General features: G+C 36.9%; 1 protein-coding gene across 1 annotated transcript in view; it reads left to right on the top strand.

Moving 5' to 3' along the window:
- LOC116899235 (adhesion G protein-coupled receptor E4-like) overlaps positions 1–23,116 on the top strand; it is an 82,722-nt gene that overhangs the window by 19,453 nt on the left and 40,153 nt on the right. Inside the window, exons 7-10 of the mRNA XM_032900837.1 lie at positions 1,251–1,454; positions 17,659–17,894; positions 20,507–20,573; positions 22,059–22,150. Of these exons, the coding sequence (XP_032756728.1) occupies positions 1,251–1,454; positions 17,659–17,894; positions 20,507–20,573; positions 22,059–22,150 (599 nt within the window). The remainder of the gene's footprint in view (positions 1–1,250; positions 1,455–17,658; positions 17,895–20,506; positions 20,574–22,058; positions 22,151–23,116) is intronic.

Here is a 23,116-nt window from a genome sequence, read left to right as displayed (position 1 = left end):
ATATCATAATTAAAGGTAGTTAAGCATAGATATAACACATGACCTTTCTTCAGTAATTTTATTTCATGAAGATTTTATAGTAACAGAGTAACACATTTTTAAAATAAGCAGTTGGGTATAGAGTGCTTAGATGACCCATGGAATATTCTTGTATTGACTGCAGAACACACACTCCAGAGTTATTATAACCAAAGGCTGGTTAAACTATAGCACATGACCTTTCTTTCAGTAATTTTATTTCATAAAGACTTAAAAAAAGAAAAAAACATACTTTTAAATGAAATATTTCAAATGTTGAGAAATCTAGGTAGAAGACCTTAAACTTGCAGGAGACAATGGGATCTGGAATTGGAAGCATCCTTTAACTTGCAAGACAGTTATATCCAAAGTGCCTTGGTTGAAACAAATTGAAATAGCTGGCTAAGATCAAAGAATTATCATCATTCTATAGAATTTTAGATGCCAACAAAGTTTCTTGTAAGTAAATTTGAAAGAAACTCATCTTTTATCTTCTAGTCAGTGTGAAATAATAAAATCATCAAAGCTCTCATTTCATAAGAAATAAAAAAAAATACCTTGTTGTAAGTTGAAACATAAGTGGAAATGGCCTGGAAAGATAGAGATGATCATAAATAGCATTATTTTATAGTAAGAGAAAAAAAGAAAATAATGTATTCAATTAATTCAAATATGATAGTGGAACATCAGATGGATGGATCACAGGGAAGCATGGAAATCTTGCATTTCCCAGATGCTATTGTTATTTTATGGTTTGGAATAATGCAATTTAGAGGTCTGGTTGTGTGATTCATAAGAATGTACATAATATTCTCAATAATGCTGGGGTAATTATCAGTTAAACAATAGATGATATTTACAGGGCTAAAGACAATTATAATTATATTATTGCTATTTTGTAATGGTCCAACTCTTTATATTCACAAGTGTTAATCATTTAGGTAGCCTTGTTTAATGTAGCTTTTAGTCTATGATACAGATTTACAAACCCCTATTGCACTTTACTCCGTGTTTATGAAGTATTTTACTACTCAATGGCCATCATGATATCTATTTCTGCATGCATGTTTCATTTAGTCAATATTTAGTGACTCTCATATGTTAAGCACTAATCTTAAACTGTATGACACAACTAAGAAAAGATCCCCAATATATCAGGTTTCCTATAGCTGATATTATGGTTACTGCAATATATACATGGAGACTCTGAAGTATCCCTTTGTGGTTTGTAGGAGAACGCTGTGCTTTCTGCACTCTCTGTGATCACCTATGTGGGACTCAGTCTTTCTCTCTTGTGCCTATTTCTGGCGGCCATCACTTTTCTCCTGTGCCGGCCCATTCAGAATACCAGCACGACACTCCACCTACAGCTCTCCATCTGCCTTTTCCTGGCTGACCTCCTCTTCCTCATAGGCATCAACAGAACTAAGCCTAAGGTTAGTGACTTAATAAAATTACTTCATTGTCTTAATCATTCTTAACTATCATGTCCTTAGCAAGTATGAAGAGTGAGAGTATCACAATAGAGATAGATGAAACTGCTGGAAGATAATTTTAGCTTTCTTTCATCTTTTACTCAAAACACCAACTTTATTGAACAAAGGAATAAATGAGGTTTTCATGTTTTTACATCACAGTTATTTTTTAATCCATGACAGTATGTATAAAGACAAGATGTTTGTCTATTTTTTGTCATTTGTATTTTGTTTAACTTTATATTCATAAATATATTTGAAGGGGTCTCTATCTTTAGTTGGCCATTTTGGAATCAACAGTATTACTAGCAGTAATGTCATTCTAGAGTGTGATTTGTGTTGGTGGTGTCTGAGCCTACTTCAGGGACATGAATGTACACGTGCGTACAGTAATGCATATGTATACAGCAGATAGAGCAAAGTGTTAGTCGTGTTTATTGTGTGCTCTTTAGTGATTTGGGACATAGTCTCTTAATGAATCAGATGCTTTCCCCTTTCATGAGGATGGCTGACCAGAAAGCTTTGGTGATATACCTTCCTCCTTTGTCTCATAATGCTGGGCTTATAGACACATGAAAACATGCCAAACTTTCATTATATTTCTGTGCATTTGAGCTCATGTTGCCATGCTTTCAAAGCAAGTACTCCTACTCACTGGGTCATTTCTTTATCCATAGGTAAAACTTATGACATCTCAGGATAGATGCAAACAAATAGATTTAAAGTATGTCAATTATTTTCCTACACGCTAAAGGTGCATTTCTTACTGTCACTACACAGCTTCAAAGTCATCTTTTAATCCCAAAAGGAAAAAAGTTACTACATACTCTTGCAGGGGAAGCTTATACAGATAAAACCAAGAGTGCATAAAACTTCCTCTTATTGTTATAGTACTTTCACCTCACCACAGCAAACTGTAAGGTATGCTGAGTAATATGACCCTATGTTTGGAAGTCCTTACATTACCTACAAGACTCTACCATAAACAATAAGCTAGAGGTTTGAAGAAACTGACTGTAGATTTGCCATACTAATCTGCAAGTTACTCTAATACTCTTCATTGTAAAGATGTTTGAACTTGAATGAATTCTCACTTTAATATCATGGAAAAATAAGCAATTATTGAGTCCTATTCATGAAATTTTTTTCTATATTTATTATACACAGATTGTTTGATTGTTTTGAAAAGATATAAACATGATAATATAATTATATTATGGGTTTAGTGTTTGAGTATGCAACCCAACCATTGATGATGGCTTAATGAAAAATATATAAATGATAAATGTAGATCCTTGTAGCATAATAGAACACTGACAATAATTAAGTGAATATTTCAAGTTACCAGCAAAAATGCATTTTAGTATTTCTAGAAGGAACACAAAGAACTGATATATCTGTGCTAATATGTGAATGACCCTGATTTGGTCATCCCATTCTGTGTAGACATATTGAAATGCCATAACGTGCCACAGGACCATGTTTAGTTAATATGTATTTAGTAAAATAATAGTGCAAGGTTTTTTACTCTAGTTAGCTACATAGAAAACTACAGAAGGTTTATGAGTCAGAGGCTAGTTCTGGCACAATACTGATACAGTATTTTAAAATAAATATATAAAAGTACAGAAAAGTCATGGAGCCTTCTTTAAAAGATTTTGCTGCTGGGCTCACCACTCACCAATAAATTGTTCTTTATTGCTATTATGAATAGTTTTTGTACAGAAAGACAAGTGTTTGCTTTATACTATCTCTTTTCATATATTACAAGGTGGTGTATAAATATAGGAAGAAGTTTTTCCAGAAGTATCACTTTGAGCTTTGAATATCTACCCACTAAGTTATATCTGTTCTCTGCCATGAAACTCTGTGTCATAGATTGAAAAGATGATATATAAAGCAAAAATTAGGATATGTGTTCCCTCTGAAGATTATCTTCTTGTGTGGCATGAGTAATTAAAACCTACCCTTAGTTCTTTCTGAATGCATAATAAATTGTTATTATCAGTGACAACTGAAATATATGATAGGCCAATGCAGCTAAAGAAACGCTGAGTGCTCACAGCCTAATAGCTTTATGCTTCCTCTCTAATATGCAAATGTCTCATTACAGGCTCTAGTAAGAATTTGGCCCATGAAATTGGAAAGGGTATATTTGGGATAGGACTATGGCTTAGGGATGAAGATCAACTGCTGTTGTTGAACAAACAACTGAGTTCAGATCCTAGCATCTTCATAAAATGTCACATGGATGATGAAGTCAACAAGTTCTGTGCATCTTACTGACTAAAAAACATAACTGAAATAACCAGAGTCAAGTTCAGTGGGAGACTTTTTCTCAGAAGAACAAAGTGGAGAGTCTTAACAGCACATATTCATCTGGCTTCACACACACATGTACACACACCATACATTAGAATAACTCTGTGCACAAATGTGCATACATCATATACAACCGTGTACCACACTTGCACATCAAACACCTTACACCATATATACACATGGAGCACTTATTACACACATAACATACACAGATGTATGCACACACATTCATGCTCCAAATATTTACAAATACCACACAAACACACACACACATACATGCAAGTGCCTCATACATGTACATAGGAAACGTGTACACTCCAAAGACATGAATACTTCATAGCATAATACAGATCAGTCAAATGCACAGATTTTGCAAAATATCCTGTGCAACGAACATGACCATATATCTGTTTTCTGTCTTTTTACACTGTTCAAACCAAACTTAATTTACTGTGATTACTTAAGCAATGTGGGGAAAAGTTAATTACTGTATCATGGATGACAGAAAAGCAGCTGCATTGCCAAGAAGGTCACTCCACGATTGGTGATGCCTCATGTGAAGAATGAGACTAAATGTCACTTTCAACTTCCAAGCAGGTAGACAGGCCAGAAATCCTCCAAATAATTGACATGGACTGACTCTCTTCTCTTAGCCTCACAGCTAATCAGATAATCTTCTTTTTGAGGCAGTTTCTTAATTAATTATTTTATTTATTTTCATCCCAAATATTGCCCCTTCCCAGTCTCTATCTGAAAGTTCTTTACCCCTTCTACCCACACCTACACCTCTGAGAGGCAGCTTCACTTGCCCACCTCTCTTATTTTCTCTCTTACCTGAGGCATCACATCTCTACAGGATTCGGCACATCCCACTGAGGACAGATGAGACAGTCCTCTGCTACGGATGTGCTGTGGGTCTCACACATGCATGCTCTTTGGTTGGTGGGTTATTCTCGGGGAGCTCCCAGTTGTCAGAGATAGTTGACATTTTTTTTTCTTCTTATGAAGTTACCATCCCCTTCAGCTCTCAAAATCCTTCCCTACACTCTTCCATAGTGGTTGCTGACTTCAATCCAATGGTTGTCTGTAAGTAGCTTCAACTGTCTCAGTCAGCTACTGATAATGGAATCTCAGAGTATAGCCATGTCCAATAGTTTGTATATGCTTGGCACAAGAGTGGCACTGTTGGGAGGTGTGACCTCTTGAGTGTGGTATTTAACATCTTTTAAAATACCTTTTGAAATAAGCTTAAATACAGGCATGGTAGTACACAACTTTAATCCCAGGAGACAGAGCCAACTAGATTTCTGAGTTTGAGGTCCGTCTACACCACAGGGTCCAGAATAGAAAAGCTCAGGCAGTGAGTTAATCATAACAGAAGGGTAGTAAGATAAGATATGTTCCTGCCACAGGAAGCAGAACAGAGCAACTTTTGCTATGTGACTCTGACTTTAGAGTCCAGAATAGAAAGAACTACTGGGATAATTGGTGGTAATTAGCTGGAGTTAAGAAATTAGCCATGATTAAGAAGAATCCAGCATCATTGATATTAAATATTCTGGGAAGTGTCTTCTGAAAGGTATTTAATACCTTTAATACTGAGAGTCAGAGGTTCTGCTAGCAACCCTCAGATGAAGATGTAAAACTCTCAGCTCCTTCTTCCTGAATGCTGTCACTCTCCCACCTTGATGGTAATGGACTGAACCTCTGAACCTCTAAGCCAGCCCCAGTTACATGCTGTCCTTACAAGACTTGCTTTGGTCATGGTATCTCTTCACAGCAGTAAAATCCTAACTGACATAATAATTGTCACCAGGAGTGGCATATCACTGTGAAAGGCCTGACCATGGTTTTGTTTGGAAGAATGTGGATTTTGAGACTTTAGATTTGGAAAGCTGCGGGATGCTTTAAATGGTGCTTAATAGATATCCTAGTAGAGATGTGGAAGATGTTTTTCAGATAGTGATTTGAATTGTGAAGACATGCCCCCAAGAGGTTTTAGAAGAGAAGAATTTCAATATACGGCACAGAGACTGGTTTTATGGTATTTTGGTGAAGAATGTGGCTGTTTTTGCCTTGTCTTAATAGTCTAGCTGAGGCTAAGGTAAAGAGATTTATATTAATTGAATTGACAAAGGAAATCTCGAAAAAGCCTAGAAAACATTTTCATGAACTATGTTTTGAACAAGTGTGTCAAGCTTAGGAAAGAGAACTATATAAATCATATAGTTCAAGTAATAAAGGGGCACCAGGGAAGTGCAGTGGAGCTGAATCCTTAGTTCAAGGATATTATATTGAATTAAAGGAGTGGTGACCTTGGGTCAAGATCCTATTCAGTGAAATTTAGGTTCTGGCATGGCACTACACACCCTTAATTCCAGGAGTCAAAGCCAAGCAGATATCTGAGTTAAAGTCCAGGCTGAGAGAGAACAAGTTTTAGAAGAAAATGAAAACTTAACTACAGGCATGGTGGTACACAACTTTAATCTCAGGAGACAGAACCGTGCAGATCTCTGAGTTCAAGGTCAATCTATAGAACAGCCAAGCTTAGGCAGTGAGGGAATTGGAAAACAGAAGGCTGGTAAGATAATATATGGGGGGTCATGTTCCAGCCAAAGAAGCAGAAGAACAGAACAGCTTTGGCTATGTGACTCTGGCTTTAGAGTCCAGAATAGAAGGGACAACTGGGACAATTGATGGAATTAGCTGGAACTAAGAAATTAGCTGTGTTTAAGAAGAAATTAGCACCATTGATGTTAAATATTCTGGGAGGTGTCTTCTGAAAGCAAAATGAAGCTATGTTCCAGAGGAAGCCAAGGTTGTACCTGGTGCTGCAACTGAACTTAGTAAGGTGTAAGAGTCACCCAGGCAGTGGTACTGGTTTCAAGGCAAGAAGGAGTCATGAAGAGCAGCTGAGGCTTGCCACTGTGAGATACCATGGAAGGCCGTGGGTGAAGGTACAGCCTCAGTTGCAGTTGATGGTCCAGAACCGAAGGTGTCATACAAAGGAGTTGAGATTTGGCATCAGGAAGAGAGCCTAGGAGAGGTTTTATGTGAAGCCTAGTTGCAATAGAAGACCTCAGCATATTGGAGATGCCAGTAGCATGGGATGATCTCTAAAATCAGCAGTTGCAGAGGATCAACCCAAGCTTAGTGTGTTACAGAGGTAAGAAGTGGAGAAGTGATGCCACTTCTCTGAAGGATCCCAGATCCTCATGTTTGGATCCCAGACATTGAAACAAAAAGCTATAGTATTGAGGATGCCTTGAAGACCCCAAGATTTTCACAATGCCAGAGCCATAGGATATTTCCTTACAAATGATACTAACAGGGAGTGGTGTCAGCCCAAGAAAAGAAGTTTGTTGCCATCAATAAAGATGAAAAAGAAGTTGGAGATCTGAAACATGGTTGACATCGGATATGGAGATGCAGGGTTGAAGTTTGCCCAGCTGGTTTCCTATCTTGATTTGGGGATTACAGTAAAGTGATTGGATGAATCTCAGAAGAGACTTTAAACTTTGGACTTTTAACATTGTTGTTATTCCTATAGAATATGGGACTTCAGAAGTTGGGGTAAATGAACTTTTTAAATTATACTATGGGTAGATATAGCCTCCCTAGACTCATGTGTTTGAGTGAGCCTATGGGAACCAGGGAGTGGAATGGGATCGTTTGTATATTCTTGGCCCAGGGAATGACAGTGTTGGGAGGTTTGACCTTGTTGGAGTAGGTGTAGCCTTGCAGATGTGAGCTTTAATACTATTGTCCTAGCTGCCTGGAAGTCAGTATTCTTCTAGAAGTCTTCAGATGGAGATGTAGAACTTTCAGCTTCTTCTGACTGGATGCTGTTACTGTTCCACCTTGATAACAATGGACTGAACATCTAAATCTCTAAGCCAGCCCCAATTATATGTTGTTCTTACAATTTACCTTAGTCATGATGTCTGTTCGTAGCAGTAAAACCTTAACTAAGATACCATGCTAAGCTCCCATCTTTGAACACAATATAGCATCAGTAATGCTGTCAGGGTTTGTTACCCAACCATGTGATGGATCCCAAGTTGAGCAGGTTATAGGAAAGCCTTACCTTTTTCTGCTCCATTTAATTTTAGACATGAACAATTCTAGGTCAAGAAAATTTGAGTTGGGTCGTTGACCCCATTGCTTCATTGTGGGCCCTTTCTACCTCCTAGAGGTAGACTCTTCAGATTCCGTCTCCATAGGGTTGGTTGGGCATTTTGGCTAATGTTATCTCATTGAGTCCTGGGAAACTCTCACATTCCAGGTCTCTGGGACTTTCTACAGTTCCTCCCAACCCCCAACCCTGGCAGTCACATATTCCCATTCATTCTCTTGGCCTTCTGGGCTACTCTTCTATCCCCATACCTGACCCTGCCTCTATTCACACCCCACCCCCTCTTTGTACCCAGGTCACTCCTTACCTCTCATAATTATTTTGTTCTACCTTCTAAGTGGAATTGAAACATTCTTACTTGGGACTTCCTTCTTGTAAAACTTCCTGTGGTATGGGGTGGGCATGTATCATTGATATTCTGTACATTTTGACTAATATGCACTTATCTGTGTGTACATACCATGTATGGTCCCTTTGAGTCTGAGTTGGGTCTCACTCAAAATGGCATTTTCTAGTTTCATTTCATTTACTTGAAAAATTCATGATGTCCAAGTTTTAAATGGCAATTGAACCATAGTTTATGTATCCATTCCTTGGTTGAGGATCTTCTGGGTTGCCCTCAGTTTCTCACTATTATTAATAAGGCTACTATGAACATCGTGGAGCATGTATCTGCGTGTTAGAATGGAGCATCTTTTGGGTATATGCCAAGGAGCAGTGTAGCTGGGACTTCAGGTAGAACTATTTCCAAATTTTTACAAAAATGCCATATTGATTTCCAGATGGGTAGTGTGAGTTTGCAATCCCATCAGCTATGGAAGACAGTTCCTTTTTCCTATATCATTGCCAGAATTTGCTGTGACCTTGAGTGCTTGTTCTTAGCTATTCTGATTGTAACAGGCCCCCTCAAAGGTAGATGGAACTGTGTGACCTGGGTTAGAGCAGGCCTACTGAGAAGTAAGCAGTGCTGTTCTGGTTAGAGAAGGCCTCCCCTGTTTCTGGATAGAGCAGGCCTCCCCTCTCTGGTTAGAAGAGTTCTCCTGGATTACAGCCACAGCTGTGCCGTTAGAGAGTAGGCATGCCACTCTGCCACAGGTGCAAGTGGAGGGGCAGACCAGAAGGGCAATGGTCTTCATGTAGATCCCAAGCCTGCGGGACTCTGTGGTGATCTCACATGGCACAAGAATTGAGGCACGAGTCTTGCCTATGTCTCTGTTTAAGACAGACCTCCTGAAAGACAGGCAGGCTGCTGGGTTTAGGTGAAATAAATGCTGATCTGCCATGGATTCAGGTGAAGGTCTTTGAATTAGATTTACTGCATGTATAATACTGAGGAGATACCCTGTTAACCTTGTTAGTTTCAGGCATATTCTGAGGATTGTAAGTTTTTTTCTTTATGAGCTTCATGAGCCTATCTGCAGGATGGCTGTTTTATTTCAGAATAAAGTCTTACATAACAGTCTGTCTTCTTTATGTGTGCTCGTGATTGTGATGTTTTAATATTCATTGAAATAATGGCAATATCGAAGCTTGTTTTTATTATATGGCTATAATAGTACATTGTATGATTTACCTCATCCTGGTTATTCATTAATCACTTAGAAGAATGTGTGTGATTGTTTCTGTCTTTTACCTGTTGTCCTTAAAAATAATATAAATGGTGCTGCCAACAATTCCTTTAAATAAAAATACATATTTATCTCAGTCAATATTTTGTACTACAATTAAGGCTGAGTATGGTAAATATCTTTATTTTTCATTCACAATTTCTGACAATTTTAAGAATTCCCTTTGACTTTGGACCACTCAAATTGAGAAAAATATCATTTTTCTGAACACATTTTCTATACTACCTCCATCATTTTGTTTTAGTAATTTAATTGCTATCCTTACGTATTATATATTTATAAGAAGTTAAGCTGTATTTATTTATTGTGTGTGTGTATGTATTTATACATGGTTCACATGTAAAACCAGAGGACATCTTACCATATTTATTATCTCTATATCATAGAGGTGTCTAATGGTCAAACTAAGTTTTCCATGATTACAGGTAAATATCATTACTCCTGAGAAATCTATTTTTTAGTCAAGTAGTTGAATATGTATGCAACAGTATCTAATCCACTTTTATCTCATTTTGTAGTCATTTCATAGTATTTCGTATATATGCTTCACATTCCTAAAATGTTAATTTTGTTATCCATATATTTTGTATCATACATTTCAATTCCGTATCATAGTTTCTTCTGCCATCTCAGTCATGATTTTATAAGTCAGAAGCATAGCTGGAAACATGTAAGACCACTTGATGCTCTTGAAGAAGAGTTGGATTTGATACCTAGCACTCTCAAGGAGGTTCACAGATGTCTGAAACTCCATTTCCAAGAGAATTACATTTGCATTAGCGGTCCCAGATACATACATATGGAATCATAAACATAGTGCACATACATAATAAATACAGGAAGCTGCTAATTAACATAAAATGAATATTATTCTGTAAAACAAATTAGTCAAATAAATTCTTGTTCTCCTAAGTGAGTAAATCCAATTGTCACAGAAAGTTAGTGACTTAAATTAATGAATGAAAGCATACAAAGTTATTCTTTGTCTTCCTCAAATGTGCACACAGAGTGATAGTAATAATAATAATAATGATAATAATAATAACAACAATAACAAAGTTTATACTAAAGAAATATTACAGTCAGAGCTGAAAATTATTATATATACATATGGATCAAAAATGTGCACACATTTTAAAACTAAATTTCTTAATATTTATTTCTATTGTTATATCATTTATGATATGTAAGTCTGATTTACATTCATTGAAAGTGATGAAATCTCATCCTGAGAGGACATTTATTTTATTTATATAGCTTGAATATTATTGAATATTTTTCTTTGGGGCCTCATTGTCATTTTCTCTAACACAGACACTGCAAAAAAGATTTGAACATTTTTTGCCTTTTATCTAAGACTCAATCAACTAGGAAGAAAAAATAATATCAAGATGGAAAGAGAGCCATTCAATCATTATTTTCAAGTTCCTAGCATAAAAGATTTCATGCAGATTCCACTGAAGACACCCAGGAGGCAGCCCAGAAAGTTTGTCTTAAAATTATGTTTAAAGATCTGGGGAAATGGAATATGGATCTAGGAATCCTTCTGCATTAATAATTTGAGGCATGTGCTGGTAGCATTAATTCCTTGGGATTTTCTAACCTGATGTAGTATTCAGGTGGAAAGTATTTTTTTATTTTTATTTATTTATTTATTTTTCCATCTTTATTAAATTAGGTATTTCTTATTTACATTTCAAATGTTATTCCCTTTCCCGGTTTCCTGGCAACATCCCGCTAACCTCTCTCCCTCCCATTCTATATGGGTGTTCCCCTCACCATCCTCCCTCCATTACCACCCTCCCCCTAAGAATCCCAGTCACTGGGGGGGTCCAGCATTGGCAGTACCAAGGGCTTTCCCTTTCACTGTTGCCCTTACTAGGCTATTCATTGCTACCTATGGAGCTGGAGCCCAGGGTCAGTCCATTTATAGTCTTTGGGTAGTGACTTAGTCCCTAGAAGCTCTGGATGATTGGCATTATTGTTCACATGGGGTCTCAAGCTCCTTGAGCTCTTTCTCTGATTCCTTCAATGGGGGTCCCATTTTCAGCTCAGTGGTTTGCTGTAGGCATGCCCCTATGTATTTACCATATTCTGGCTGTGTTTCTCAGGAGACATCTACATCCGGTTCCTGTCAGCCTGCACTTCTTTGCTTTATCCATCTTATCTAGTTTGGTGGCTGTATATGTATGGGCCACATGTGGGGCAGGCTCTGAATGGGTGCTCCTTCAGCCTCTGTTCTAAACTTTACCTCCCTATTCTCTCCTATGGGTATTCTTGTTCCCGTTTTAAAGAAGGAGTGAAGCATCCTCATTTTGGTCATCCTTCTTGAGTTTCAGGTTTTCTGAGCATCAAGTGTCATTCGAGCATTTAGGCTAATATCCACATATCAATGAGTGCATACCATGTGTGTTTTTCTGTGATTGGGTTACCTCACTCAGAATGATATTTTCCAGTTCCATTCATTTGCCTATGAATTTCATGAAGTCATTGTTTTTGATAACTGAGTAGTATTCAATTGTGTAGATGTACCACATTTTATGTGTCCACTCTTCTGTTGAAGGGCATCTGGGTTCTTTCCAGCTTCTGGCTACTATAAATAAAATTGCTATGAACATAGTAGAGCATGTGTCTTTTTTATATGTTGGAGCATCTTTTGGGTATATGGCCAAGAGAGGTATATTTGGGTTCTCAGGTAGTGCAATGTCCAATTTTCTGAGGAACCTCCAGACTGATTTCCAGAATGGTTGTACCAGTCTGCAATCTCACAAACAATGGTGGAGTATTCCTCTTTTTCCACATCCTGGCCAGGATCTGCTGTCACTGGAGTCTTTGATCATAGCCGTTCTGACTGGTGTGAGGTGAAATTTCAGGTTCGTTTTGATTTGCATTTCCTCTATAACTAAAGATGTTGAACATTGCTTTAGGTGCTTCTCAGCCATTCGACATTCCTCAGTTGTGAATTCTTTGTTTACCTATGAACCCCATTTTTTAATAGGGTTATTGTCTCCCTGCCATCTAACTTCATGAGTTCTTTGTATATAAGCCTTCTATCAGTTGTAGGAGTGGTAAAGATTTTTTCCCAATCTGATGGTTGCCATTTTGTCCTAACAACAGTGTCCTTTGCCTTACAGAATCTTTACAGTTTTATGAGATCCCATTTGTCGATTCTTGATCTTAGAGCATAAACCATTGGTGTTTTATTCAGTAAATTTTCTTCAGTGCCCATGTGTTCGAGATTCTTTCCCACTTTTTCTTCTATTAGTTTGAGTGTATCTGGTTTGATGTAGAGGTCCTTGATCCATGTGGACTGAAGCTTTGTATATGGTGATAAGAATGGATTGATCTGCATTCTTCTACATGTTGACCTCCAGTTGAACCAGCACCATTTGCTGAAAATGCTATCTTTTTTCCACTGGATAGTTTTAGACCCTTTGTGAAAAATTAAGTGACCAAAGGTGTGTGGGTTCATTCCTGGGTCTTCAATTCTATTCCACTGGTCTATCTGCTTGTCTTTGTACCAATATCATTCAGTTTTTATCACTATTGCTGTGTAATACTGCTTGAGTTCAGGAATAGTGATTTCTGTAGAAGTCCTTTTATTGTTGAGCAGTTTTAGCTATCCTGGGTTTTTTATTCCAGATGAATTTGAAAGTTGTTCTGTCTAACTCTCTGAAGAATTGGATTGGAATTTTAATGGGGATTGCATTGAATTAGTAAATCTCTTTTGGTAAAATGGCCATTTTTGCTGTATTAATCCTGCCAGTATATGAGTGTGGGAGATCTTTCCATCTTCTGAGATCTTCTTCAATTTCTTTCTTCAGAGGCTTGAAGTTCTTATCATACAGATCATTCACTTGCTTGGTTAAAGTCACACTGAGTTATTTAATATTATTTGGGACTATTATGAAGGGTGCCATTTCCCTAATTTTTTTTTTGGCTGGCTTCTCTTTTGTGTAGAGGAAGGCTACTGATTTATTTGAGTTAATTTTATGCCCAGCCACTTTACTGAAAGTGTTTATCAGGTTTAGTAGTTCTCTGGTGGAACTTTTGGGATCAATTAAATATACTATCACATCATCTGCAAATAGTGATATTTTGACTTCTTCCTTTCCAATCTGTATCCCTTGATCTCCGTTTGTTGTCTGATTGCTCTGGCTAGCACCTTGAGAACTATATTGGATAAGTAGGGAGAGAGTGTGCAGCCTTGTTGAATCCCTGATTTTAGAGGGATTGCTTCAAGTTTCTCTCCATTTAGTTTATTGTTAGTTTCTGGTTTGCTGTATATGGCTTTTACTATGTTTAAGAATGGGCCTTGAATTCCTGTTTTTTGTATATTAAACCATCCCTGCATACCTGGGATAAAGCCTACTTCATCATGATGGACGATTGTTTTGATGTGTTCTTGGGTTCAGTTTGCAAGAATTTTATTGAGTATTTTAGTGTCGATATTCATAAGGGAAATTGGTCTGAAGTTCTCTTTCTTTGTTGGGCCTTTGTGTGGTTTATGTATAAGAGCAATTGTGGCTTCATTGAAGGAATTCGGTAGTGCTTCATCCGTTTCAATTTTGTGGAATAGTATGGATAGTATTGGTATGAGGTCTTCTATGAAGGGCTGAGAGAATTCTTCACTGAACCCATCTGGACCTGGGCTCCTTTTGGTTGGGAGACTTTTAATAACTGCTTCTACTTCTTTAGGAGTTATGGGGTTGTTTAAATGGCTTATATATTCCTCATTTAACTTCAGTACCTGGTATGTGTCTAGGAAATTGTCCATTTCCTGCAGATTTTCAAGTTTTGTTGAATATAGGCTTTTTTAAAGGATCTGATGATTTTTTGAATTTCCTCTGATTCTGTTGTTATGTTTCCCTTTTCATTTCTGATTTTGTTAATTTGGATTGTGTCCTCTCATTAGTCTGGCTAAGGGTTTATCTATCTTGTTGATTTTCTCAAAGAACCAGCTTTTGGTTCTGTTGATTCTTTGTATTGTCCTTTTTGTTTCTACCTGGTTGATTTCAGCTCTGAGTTTGATTATTTCCTGCCTTCTACTCCTCCTGGGTGTGTTTGCTTCTTTTTGTTCTAGAGCTTTTAGGTGTGCTGTCAAGCTGCTTATATATGCTCTCTCCTGTTTCTTTCTACAGGCACTCACAGTTTTCATTGTCACCCATTAGTTTGGGTATGTTGCACCTTCATTTTCATTAAATTCTGAGAAGTCTTTAATTTCTTTCTTTCTTCCTTGGCCAGGTTATCATTGAGTAGAGCATCGTTCAGCTTCCATGTATAAGTGTCTGTTTTTTTCTTATTGTTATTGAAGATCATTTTTAGCCTGTTGTAGTCTGATAGGATGCATGGGAATATTTCTATCTTTCTGTATCACCTGAGGCCTGTTTTATTCCCGCTTATATGGTCAATTTTGGAGAAAGTACCATGAGGTAATGAGAAGAAGGTATATCCTTTTGTTTTAGGATAGAATGTTCTATAAATATCTGGAAAGTCCATTTGGTTCATAAGTTCTGTTAGTCTCTCTCTGTCTGTTTAATTTCTGTTTCTATGATCTGTTCTTTGATGATAGTGGGGTGTTGAAATCTCCTACTATTATTGTTTGAGGCGCAATGTTTGCTTTGAGCTTTAGTAAGAGTTATTTTATGTATGTAGGTGCCCTTGTATTTGGAGCATAGATATTTAGGATTGAAATTTCATCTTGGTGGATTTTTCCTTTGATGAATATGAAGTGTCCTTCCTTATCTTTTTTGATGACTTTTGGTTGAAAATCGATTTTATTCAATATTAGAATGGCTACTCCATATTGCTTCTTCAGACCATTTGCTTGGAAAGTTGTTTTTCCAGCCTTTTACTCAGAGGTAGTGTCTGTCTTTGTCTCTGAGGTGTGTTTCCTGTAGGCAGCAAAATGCTTGGTCCTCATTACCTATCAATTGGCTAATCTGTTTTTTTTTTATTGGGGAATTTTGTCCATTGATGTTGAGAGATATTATGGAATAGTGATTGTTGCTTCCTATTATCTTCATATTTGGAGATGAGATTATGTTTTTGTGCTTGTATTCTCTATGTTTTCTTGCAAAACTATTAGTTTCTTGCTTTTTCTAGGGTGAAGCTTGCCTCCTTGTGTTGGGCTTTACCATTTATTATCCTTTGCAGGGTTGGAGTTGTAGAAAGATATCATGTGAATTTGGTTTTGTCATGGAATATCTTGGTTTCTCCATCTATATTAATTGAGAATTTTGCTGGGTATAGTAAGCTGTGCTGGCATTTGTGTTCTCTTAGGGTCTGTATGACATCTGTCTAGGATCTTCTGGCTTTCATAGTCTCTGGTGAGAAGTCTGGTGTGATTCTGATAGGTCTGCCTTTATATGTTACTTGACCTTTTTCCCTTACTGCTTTGAATATTCTTTCTTTGTTTTGTGCATTTGGTGTTTTGACTATTATGTGACGGGAGGAGTTTCTTTTCTGGTCCAATCTCTTTGGAGTTCTGTAGGCTTCTTGTATGTTTACGGGTATCACTCTCTTTTGCTAGGGAAGTTTTCTTCTATGATTTTGTTGAAGACATTTACTGGTCCTTTGAATTGCGAGTCTTCCTTCTCCTCTATACCTATTATCCTTAGATTTGATCCTGGATCAAATCTTTGTGTCTTTGTGTCAAATCTCTTTGTGTCCTGGATTTCCTGTATGTTTTAGGTCAGTAGCATTTTCCATTTTCCATTTTCTTTGACTGTTGTATCCTTGATTTCTATGGAATCTTCTGCTTCTCTCTTCTATCTCCTGTATTCTGTTGGTGATGCTTCTATCCACGGCTCCTTGTCTCTTCCTTTGGTTTTCTATATCCAGTGTTGTCTCCCTTTGGGCTTTCTTTATTTTTTCTATTTCCATTTTCAATTCCTTCACCTGTTTGATTTTGTTTTCCTGTAATTCTTTCAGGGATTTTTCTGTTTCCTCTCTAACGGCTTCTACTTTTTTACTTGTGTTTTCCTGAATTTCTCTAAAAGAGTTCTTTATGTCTTTCTTAAAGTCCTCCATCATCATGATCAAATGTGATTTTAAATCTTGATCTTGATTTTCTGGTGTGTTTGGATATTCGGTGTTTGCTTTGTTGGGATAATTGGGCTCTGATGATGTGATGTTGTCTTGGTTTCTGTTACTTGGGTTCCTGCGCTTGCCTCTCACCATCAGGTTGTCTCTGGTGTTACCTTGTTCTGCTATTTCTAGGAGTGGCTTATAGTCTTGTGTGTCAGGAGTGCTGTAGACCTGTTTTCCTGTTTTCTTTAAGCCGGTTACGGGAACAGGCTTTCTGCTTTCAGGCATGTAGTTGTTCCTGTCCACTGGCTTTCAGCTGTCTTTGTGGGAGGGAATCAGTAGGGCCTCCCCCTACTTCTCCTGGGTCTCTGTGCACAGGACAGTTGGTGCTAGTCATTTTCCTCTAGAGTCAGAATTGTGGGCAGAGAGTAGTCTCCTCTTGGTTCCCAAGAATGTCTGCCTTTCTGAAAGCCTAGCTCTCCCGCCCATGAGGCTTGGGAGCAGGGAGCTGTTGGCGGGATCAATTAGGTTTGGGCACCAGCTAGAAACTGGAAGTGTCTGGTCCCAGAGGAATTTTGCCTTTGTATGTCCTGAGTCCACCAGGCAGGTTACTTGGAGCAGAAAAGTTTGTATTACCTCTGGTCTCGTGCCTGAATTCACTCCTTAGGGCTTGGTTTCAGCTCTCCCCATGGGCAGGAAGCAGAAGGTCCTGCCCCTCATTCTTCTGTGCCCATGTGCACAAGGGGCCCAGATGTCACTAGGCGTTTTCCTCTCTGGTCTCGAGCCTGAAGTCACTCCTTGGGGCTGATTTTCAGCTCTCCATGAGGGCAACAACCAGAAGTGCCCACCCCTCCATGTCCTGTGTCCCTATGCACAGGGAAAATAAAATTTAATGACCATAATGTACTCCCTCAAAGTGTACTGTTTCCAAGCAAAATGTCACAGAAACCTATTGTACTACCATAGCAACATCCAGTAAAAAAAAATAGGTACTGAGAATTAAATCAAGCACAGCTGACATCTGTTCTACAATTTTTATTTTCCCTCCCAGGTGCTGTGCTCAATCATAGCAGGAATGTTGCACTATCTCTACTTGGCTTCCTTCATGTGGATGTTTCTGGAAGGGCTACACCTTTTTCTTACTGTGAGAAATCTCAAAGTGGCCAACTACAGCCACTCAGGCAGATTCAAGAAGAGACTCATGTATCCTATAGGATATGGGTTTCCTGCCCTTATTGTTGCTGTGTCTGCAATAGCTGGCCACAAGAATTATGGAACATACAACCAGTAAGCATGGTATATGCATGTGTGTATGCAAGAAGAAAATGTATAAATGTAACTTATGAATTATAAATTCCACAGGAAAACTAAATTTATGTTTTTTGTATTGTTAAGAATATTGTTTCTGTGTCTTTTTTGTTGGTGGTGCCCAAATTAATTGTATTATAGCTGTAACATGAAAAGTTGTCCCCAGTCATAGATGCCATTTGCTACCCTTAATTATATATATATATATTTGTTTGAAACAATAGACACAGGCTTTTGTTTTTTTTTGTTTTTTTTTTTTTTTTTTGGTTCTTTTTTTCGGAGCTGGGGTTGTTTTTTTGTTTGTTTGTTTTGTTTTAGTTTTGTTTTGTTTTTGTTTTGTTTTGTTTTGTTTTGTTATTGATGCTTTGTTTCTTTGAGAGATGGTCTCATGCATCCAAAGGTGGAATGGAACTCACAATGTAGTCAATGGTGTCCTTGAGCTTCCTATCTTACTGGTTCTACTTCCTGGTGCTTTCAGATCCATGCTCAGTTTGTGCAGTAGCGATGACAGTGTGACATCTGGGTGCATCTAACTGAACACCTCAGTAGCTCTGGTGTTTTATTGCATTGAGAATTTGGTAAAATGAGAGGTCCTTACCTTCTCACAATCTCCAATTAATATCAGATGGATTGTGTTCTTTAAGAACCTCAAACAGTAGGTAAAGATTAAGATTATTTCTTTGAATAAAAATAGTGAAAAGAAAAATAGTAACTACCAAAGGCTGGTCTGTCGCTCATGTGGTTTTCAACATTACTTCATGGAGATGAAGTTATTAATTTCATTGATAGACATGTGGAGATAGTTGTAGTTCATACGTGTTTTGAAAGGTGAGATCTGAAAGGAAGCCAAGTAAAAGTACTCAATGCTACATTATGAAGAGTCACAAATTTCTGTCTTTTTAAGAAAAATTTTCCAAATCTCTTCTCTCAGCAGTAAGTTGAATTGATTATCATTTTGATAGTGTTGAGTTACAAGCTTTGTTATACCTAGATAGAATGTCATCCATAAGAACAATCTTACACTAAAAGATATGCTTAGTGTGCACTTTGAATCTTACACTCATCCAGAATAATGATAGAGCATGAATAGTAAACAAAATTGTGAACAGGAAAACTGTTTCAATAAAGTACCAAATATTAATTATCTTATGTTTTCAGACCAGTTACTCCAAATGACTTTACTAGTTTCTTTACCAGTCACTCTAAAGCATATTTCTATGTATCATTAATAATATATAAAGTAATGTGTTGTAAAAATTAATCTCAGATCATCATCTCTACCCCAACTTTATTTTTTCAGGTCCCAGATAAATTACACACAAGTTTTATACTTTAAATAAGCATTTAATACACTTGAATAAGGCAGATAACTACCCTTTAAGCTACATGAATCTACTTTCTTATCAATAGTCATGAGGTATATATTGGTATATTTCATCTGAACTGCTCTTAACTCCAATATGCTGTCCTTCATGGCAAAGTTTTCACAACTCACCTACCTCATGATAACTTTTTCACTTTCAGTCTTCTCTCCCTACTCATGTTTCTCTTCTAACAGCAAGCTCAGGAATCCCAAACTCCGCTTATTGTAATTCTGCCCAGTTACAAGTATCACTAGTCACCAATCATGAATAACTGAGTAACTTGGGAAGTGGGGCAAGGTTGTATAGTGTCAGTTGGGTCTACCTGTAGGTTCTACCCTGGGAGTAACCTGGCCTTGGGGGGCCAGTATTTAGTCTCACAATATGTAGGAAAGACCACACATCAACAGGAAAGAGTGTAACTGAATCCCAGTAAAACTTATATGCAAAATATAAATATTTGGCCATTTCATTTGCTACAAGGTTGCAGTTTTCAATCCAAGAAGACAATTTATGAGTGGATACTTTTTGTACCCTAAATATTATCTGTTGCACATTATAGTTACCAGATTCATAGTTATTGACATTTTCCATGACAAAATATAAAAATCCTCAAAAAATCGAGTATTTTTACACAAAATGTTTAATTTCTTTGATGTAGCTACAGCTAATTGTTGATTTTACTGTCTCATTTCTACCCATTTCATTATAACAGCCTCATCTATTGGACTTGCTTTCACTTTGAAAAGTTACATGTTTATCATCCTACTTAAGCTATATCATCTATAGTTTGTAGATGAGAAAATTTCCAAGTGACCAATGAAAGTTTAAAATAAATGGAGAAGCATCCATGTTTACATAGCCAATCTTCCTAAGATATACACTTTACAAAAAAGTTCTAAATCTTTGAAACATTTAAAACTTTAGAAAAATTTATCTTCTGAAAATTAGGGAAATTATTAAAAATTTATTTGGAGAAATAACAGCTTTTGAGTTTAAGTGTCTCGTTGCTTTACAAGTCAGTTTAACTTTTCCAAGTTTTGATTACTTCTTTCCTACTTGGGAAACATGATCCTCAGTGCACATAGCTTTTGTCAGACAAGAAATTCTTCTGAAATTCTTCTAGGAATTATTGGGTCCACACAGTGTTAAATCATACTCTAGGGCCTGGTGTACAACTCTTCTTTCTTCAATAGTTTCAGACTGATAATTCTCATCTTCTGAACACAGCTGCTGGCTCAGCCTTCATAGAGGATTCATCTGGAGCTTCTTGGGGCCAGTGGCAGCCATTATCTTGGTAGGTGATTGTTACTTGTGAGGATGCCTACATTCAGGTGTCATAGAATAGAATGCATATTTTATTATCTCTTAAACTGGAGCTGAAGTGAAGAAGTGGAGATAGATATCAGTCTGGAAGCCTTTTGTTCCTAAGTATATTGTTATCATACATCTCCCTCTCATATGGTTATCTTCCATTAGTTCATTTTTAAATGTATTTTTGAGGAATTTATACACACACACACACACACACACACACACACACACACACACACACACGGGACTATGATCCTATTTAACCCTTATTTATTCCTTCCAGCTCTGCTCCAAATATTGTTTACTCTTCCTTTTAATGTTACTGAATGCGTTAAACTAGGATATGCCATACATGTGTGGATTCGTGTCCAGCATTGCAATCATGAATAGCCTATTAGAGGGCATAAACAAAAAAAGTGACTCTTTTTTTTTAATTCTACTGACTATTGAGGCCAGCCATTCCTCACTTCGGATGGCATCTCAAGCATTCCTTCCTCACCATGCTGGCATTTTGTGTTACTTAATCTTAAGACGGTTTTGTCTGGATAACTATGGTGGCAGTGAGATCATGAGCAAAATAAACTTGTCGTACATAGACAGTATTTTTCAGCATCTTTATGATTTTTCTCCTGCACTTTACACACACACACACACACACACACACACACACACACACACACATATATATATATACCAATCATAAATTTAATTGATTTTTTTCTTCAGAAAATATTGAATGAACATCCATTTACTGTATAAGTTTTGTTCCTAAATTTAAAAAATTTTAATCAATAGTTTTTGCCTAGGTCAATGTCTTAAGGTTTCCTGCTATATAGACCAATATTTGACCAAGGCAAATATTATAAAGGCAAACATTTAATTAGAGTTGCCTTATATTTTCCGAGATGTAGACCACTCTCCTCCTGGCATGAAACATGGAAGCCTGCAGGTAGACATGCTGCTGGAAGAGCCCACGTGGCTCATCTTGGTCTTAAGGAAGCCAGGAGGAGACTGTGATTCACAGGCAGCCAGAAGGAAATTATATTTTCAATTGTGTGGAGCCTGTGCATAGGAGACCTTAAATCCCACCTATGCACTGGCAAACTATATTCAACAAGACCATGCATCCTCCAATAAGGCCATAATTTCTACGAGTGGCACTCACTATGGCCAAGTATTCACACACATGAGTCTTTGGGTAGCAAACTTATTCAAAGTACAACTGCCATGAATGACTAATAGCCTTTCATTTTCATAAGTTTCTATTTTGAGTAAAAAGTACAGAAAATTATCAAAAACTGAGAGCAGCTATAATTGTATTATGGGCTGAGCACAATATTTCAGAGAATGTGCATAGATCTATAGGAATTCTGAATTATTGATAAATGATTCTGAGATCCAACAAAGTTGTATATGAAAAATTTTCGTGAAAAACTCTCTAATTCATTTTCTAATGCCATTTCCACAGATAAACCTGGTGTTCTACTTTCAAGTTCTATGGATTTTAAGAAGCAAACTTTCTTCTCTCAATAAAGAAGTTTCTACACTTCAAGACACAAAGTAAGAATGTAGTGGAAATGGACTGTTCCAATTGAAACAATTTTAGAGGAAAAACACTTATTTAAAACTATAATAACATGTCTTAATGAAGTCCATATAGGTCTTGGTTAGCAGAATTGAAGTCCTAGCTTCTGTACCCAGACTAACAGACAAATACATGAAATCATACCAAGGTACAAAACTAAATTCTCCATACTATACCCCTGGGTATAACCAGAAACTTTGACTAGAATAAGGTCAAAAGTCTACATTTCAGTTAATCCAATGCAGTCTTTTAACTATGTACTATGGATATTTTTGTTATTTAATTATTTGTGTAATATTATTTATGGAATATATATATATATCAAGAGATTTGTCTTAATTTATTTTCGTACTGCTCTGACAAAATGCAATAACAAATATATATTAATGAAGAAAAGGGTTTTTTTTTTAATCTCACTGGTCTTGAACTTTGTATACCAAAAATTGAGGAAAGGTCAAGGTAAGGAGATATTGAAATATGTTGCTATATAGCATTCACACCTGCAAAGAAGATGGCGATGAATACATGCATGTATATATATATATTCCATTCTACAGCTTATGTAGTATATGATCCCAGCTCTCTGATATGATACTGTAACATTGGGCAGAATGTCCCTCCTTAATTAATATAATCAAGACAATCCTTCAAATATATACACAGAGGTTAACCTTAATCTCAGTATTACTTCACAGATATGCTCCAAAATAGGCTATTTAAGTGATTCTGTTTTCTGCCAAGTAGACCTCAAATGCATTACAGCTCCATTGTTATTAACTTTATACCCAAACATTTTACATTCTACTCCTGGTCCCCACAGCCTCAGAGCCATTACATAATAGGACATTTATGCAGTCCAAATGAGAAGCCTTTAAAGACATTTATAGCTCCAGCATAGTAAAACACCAAGTTTTACTACATACATATAAAATTTCTTAAGT

This window comes from Rattus rattus, chromosome 4 (assembly GCF_011064425.1).
Source record: "Rattus rattus isolate New Zealand chromosome 4, Rrattus_CSIRO_v1, whole genome shotgun sequence".
In the NCBI taxonomy this organism is placed as follows: Eukaryota; Metazoa; Chordata; class Mammalia; order Rodentia; family Muridae; genus Rattus; species Rattus rattus.
The sequence above is the reverse complement of the archived record's forward strand: the minus strand, read 5'-3'. Positions and strand labels throughout refer to the sequence as shown.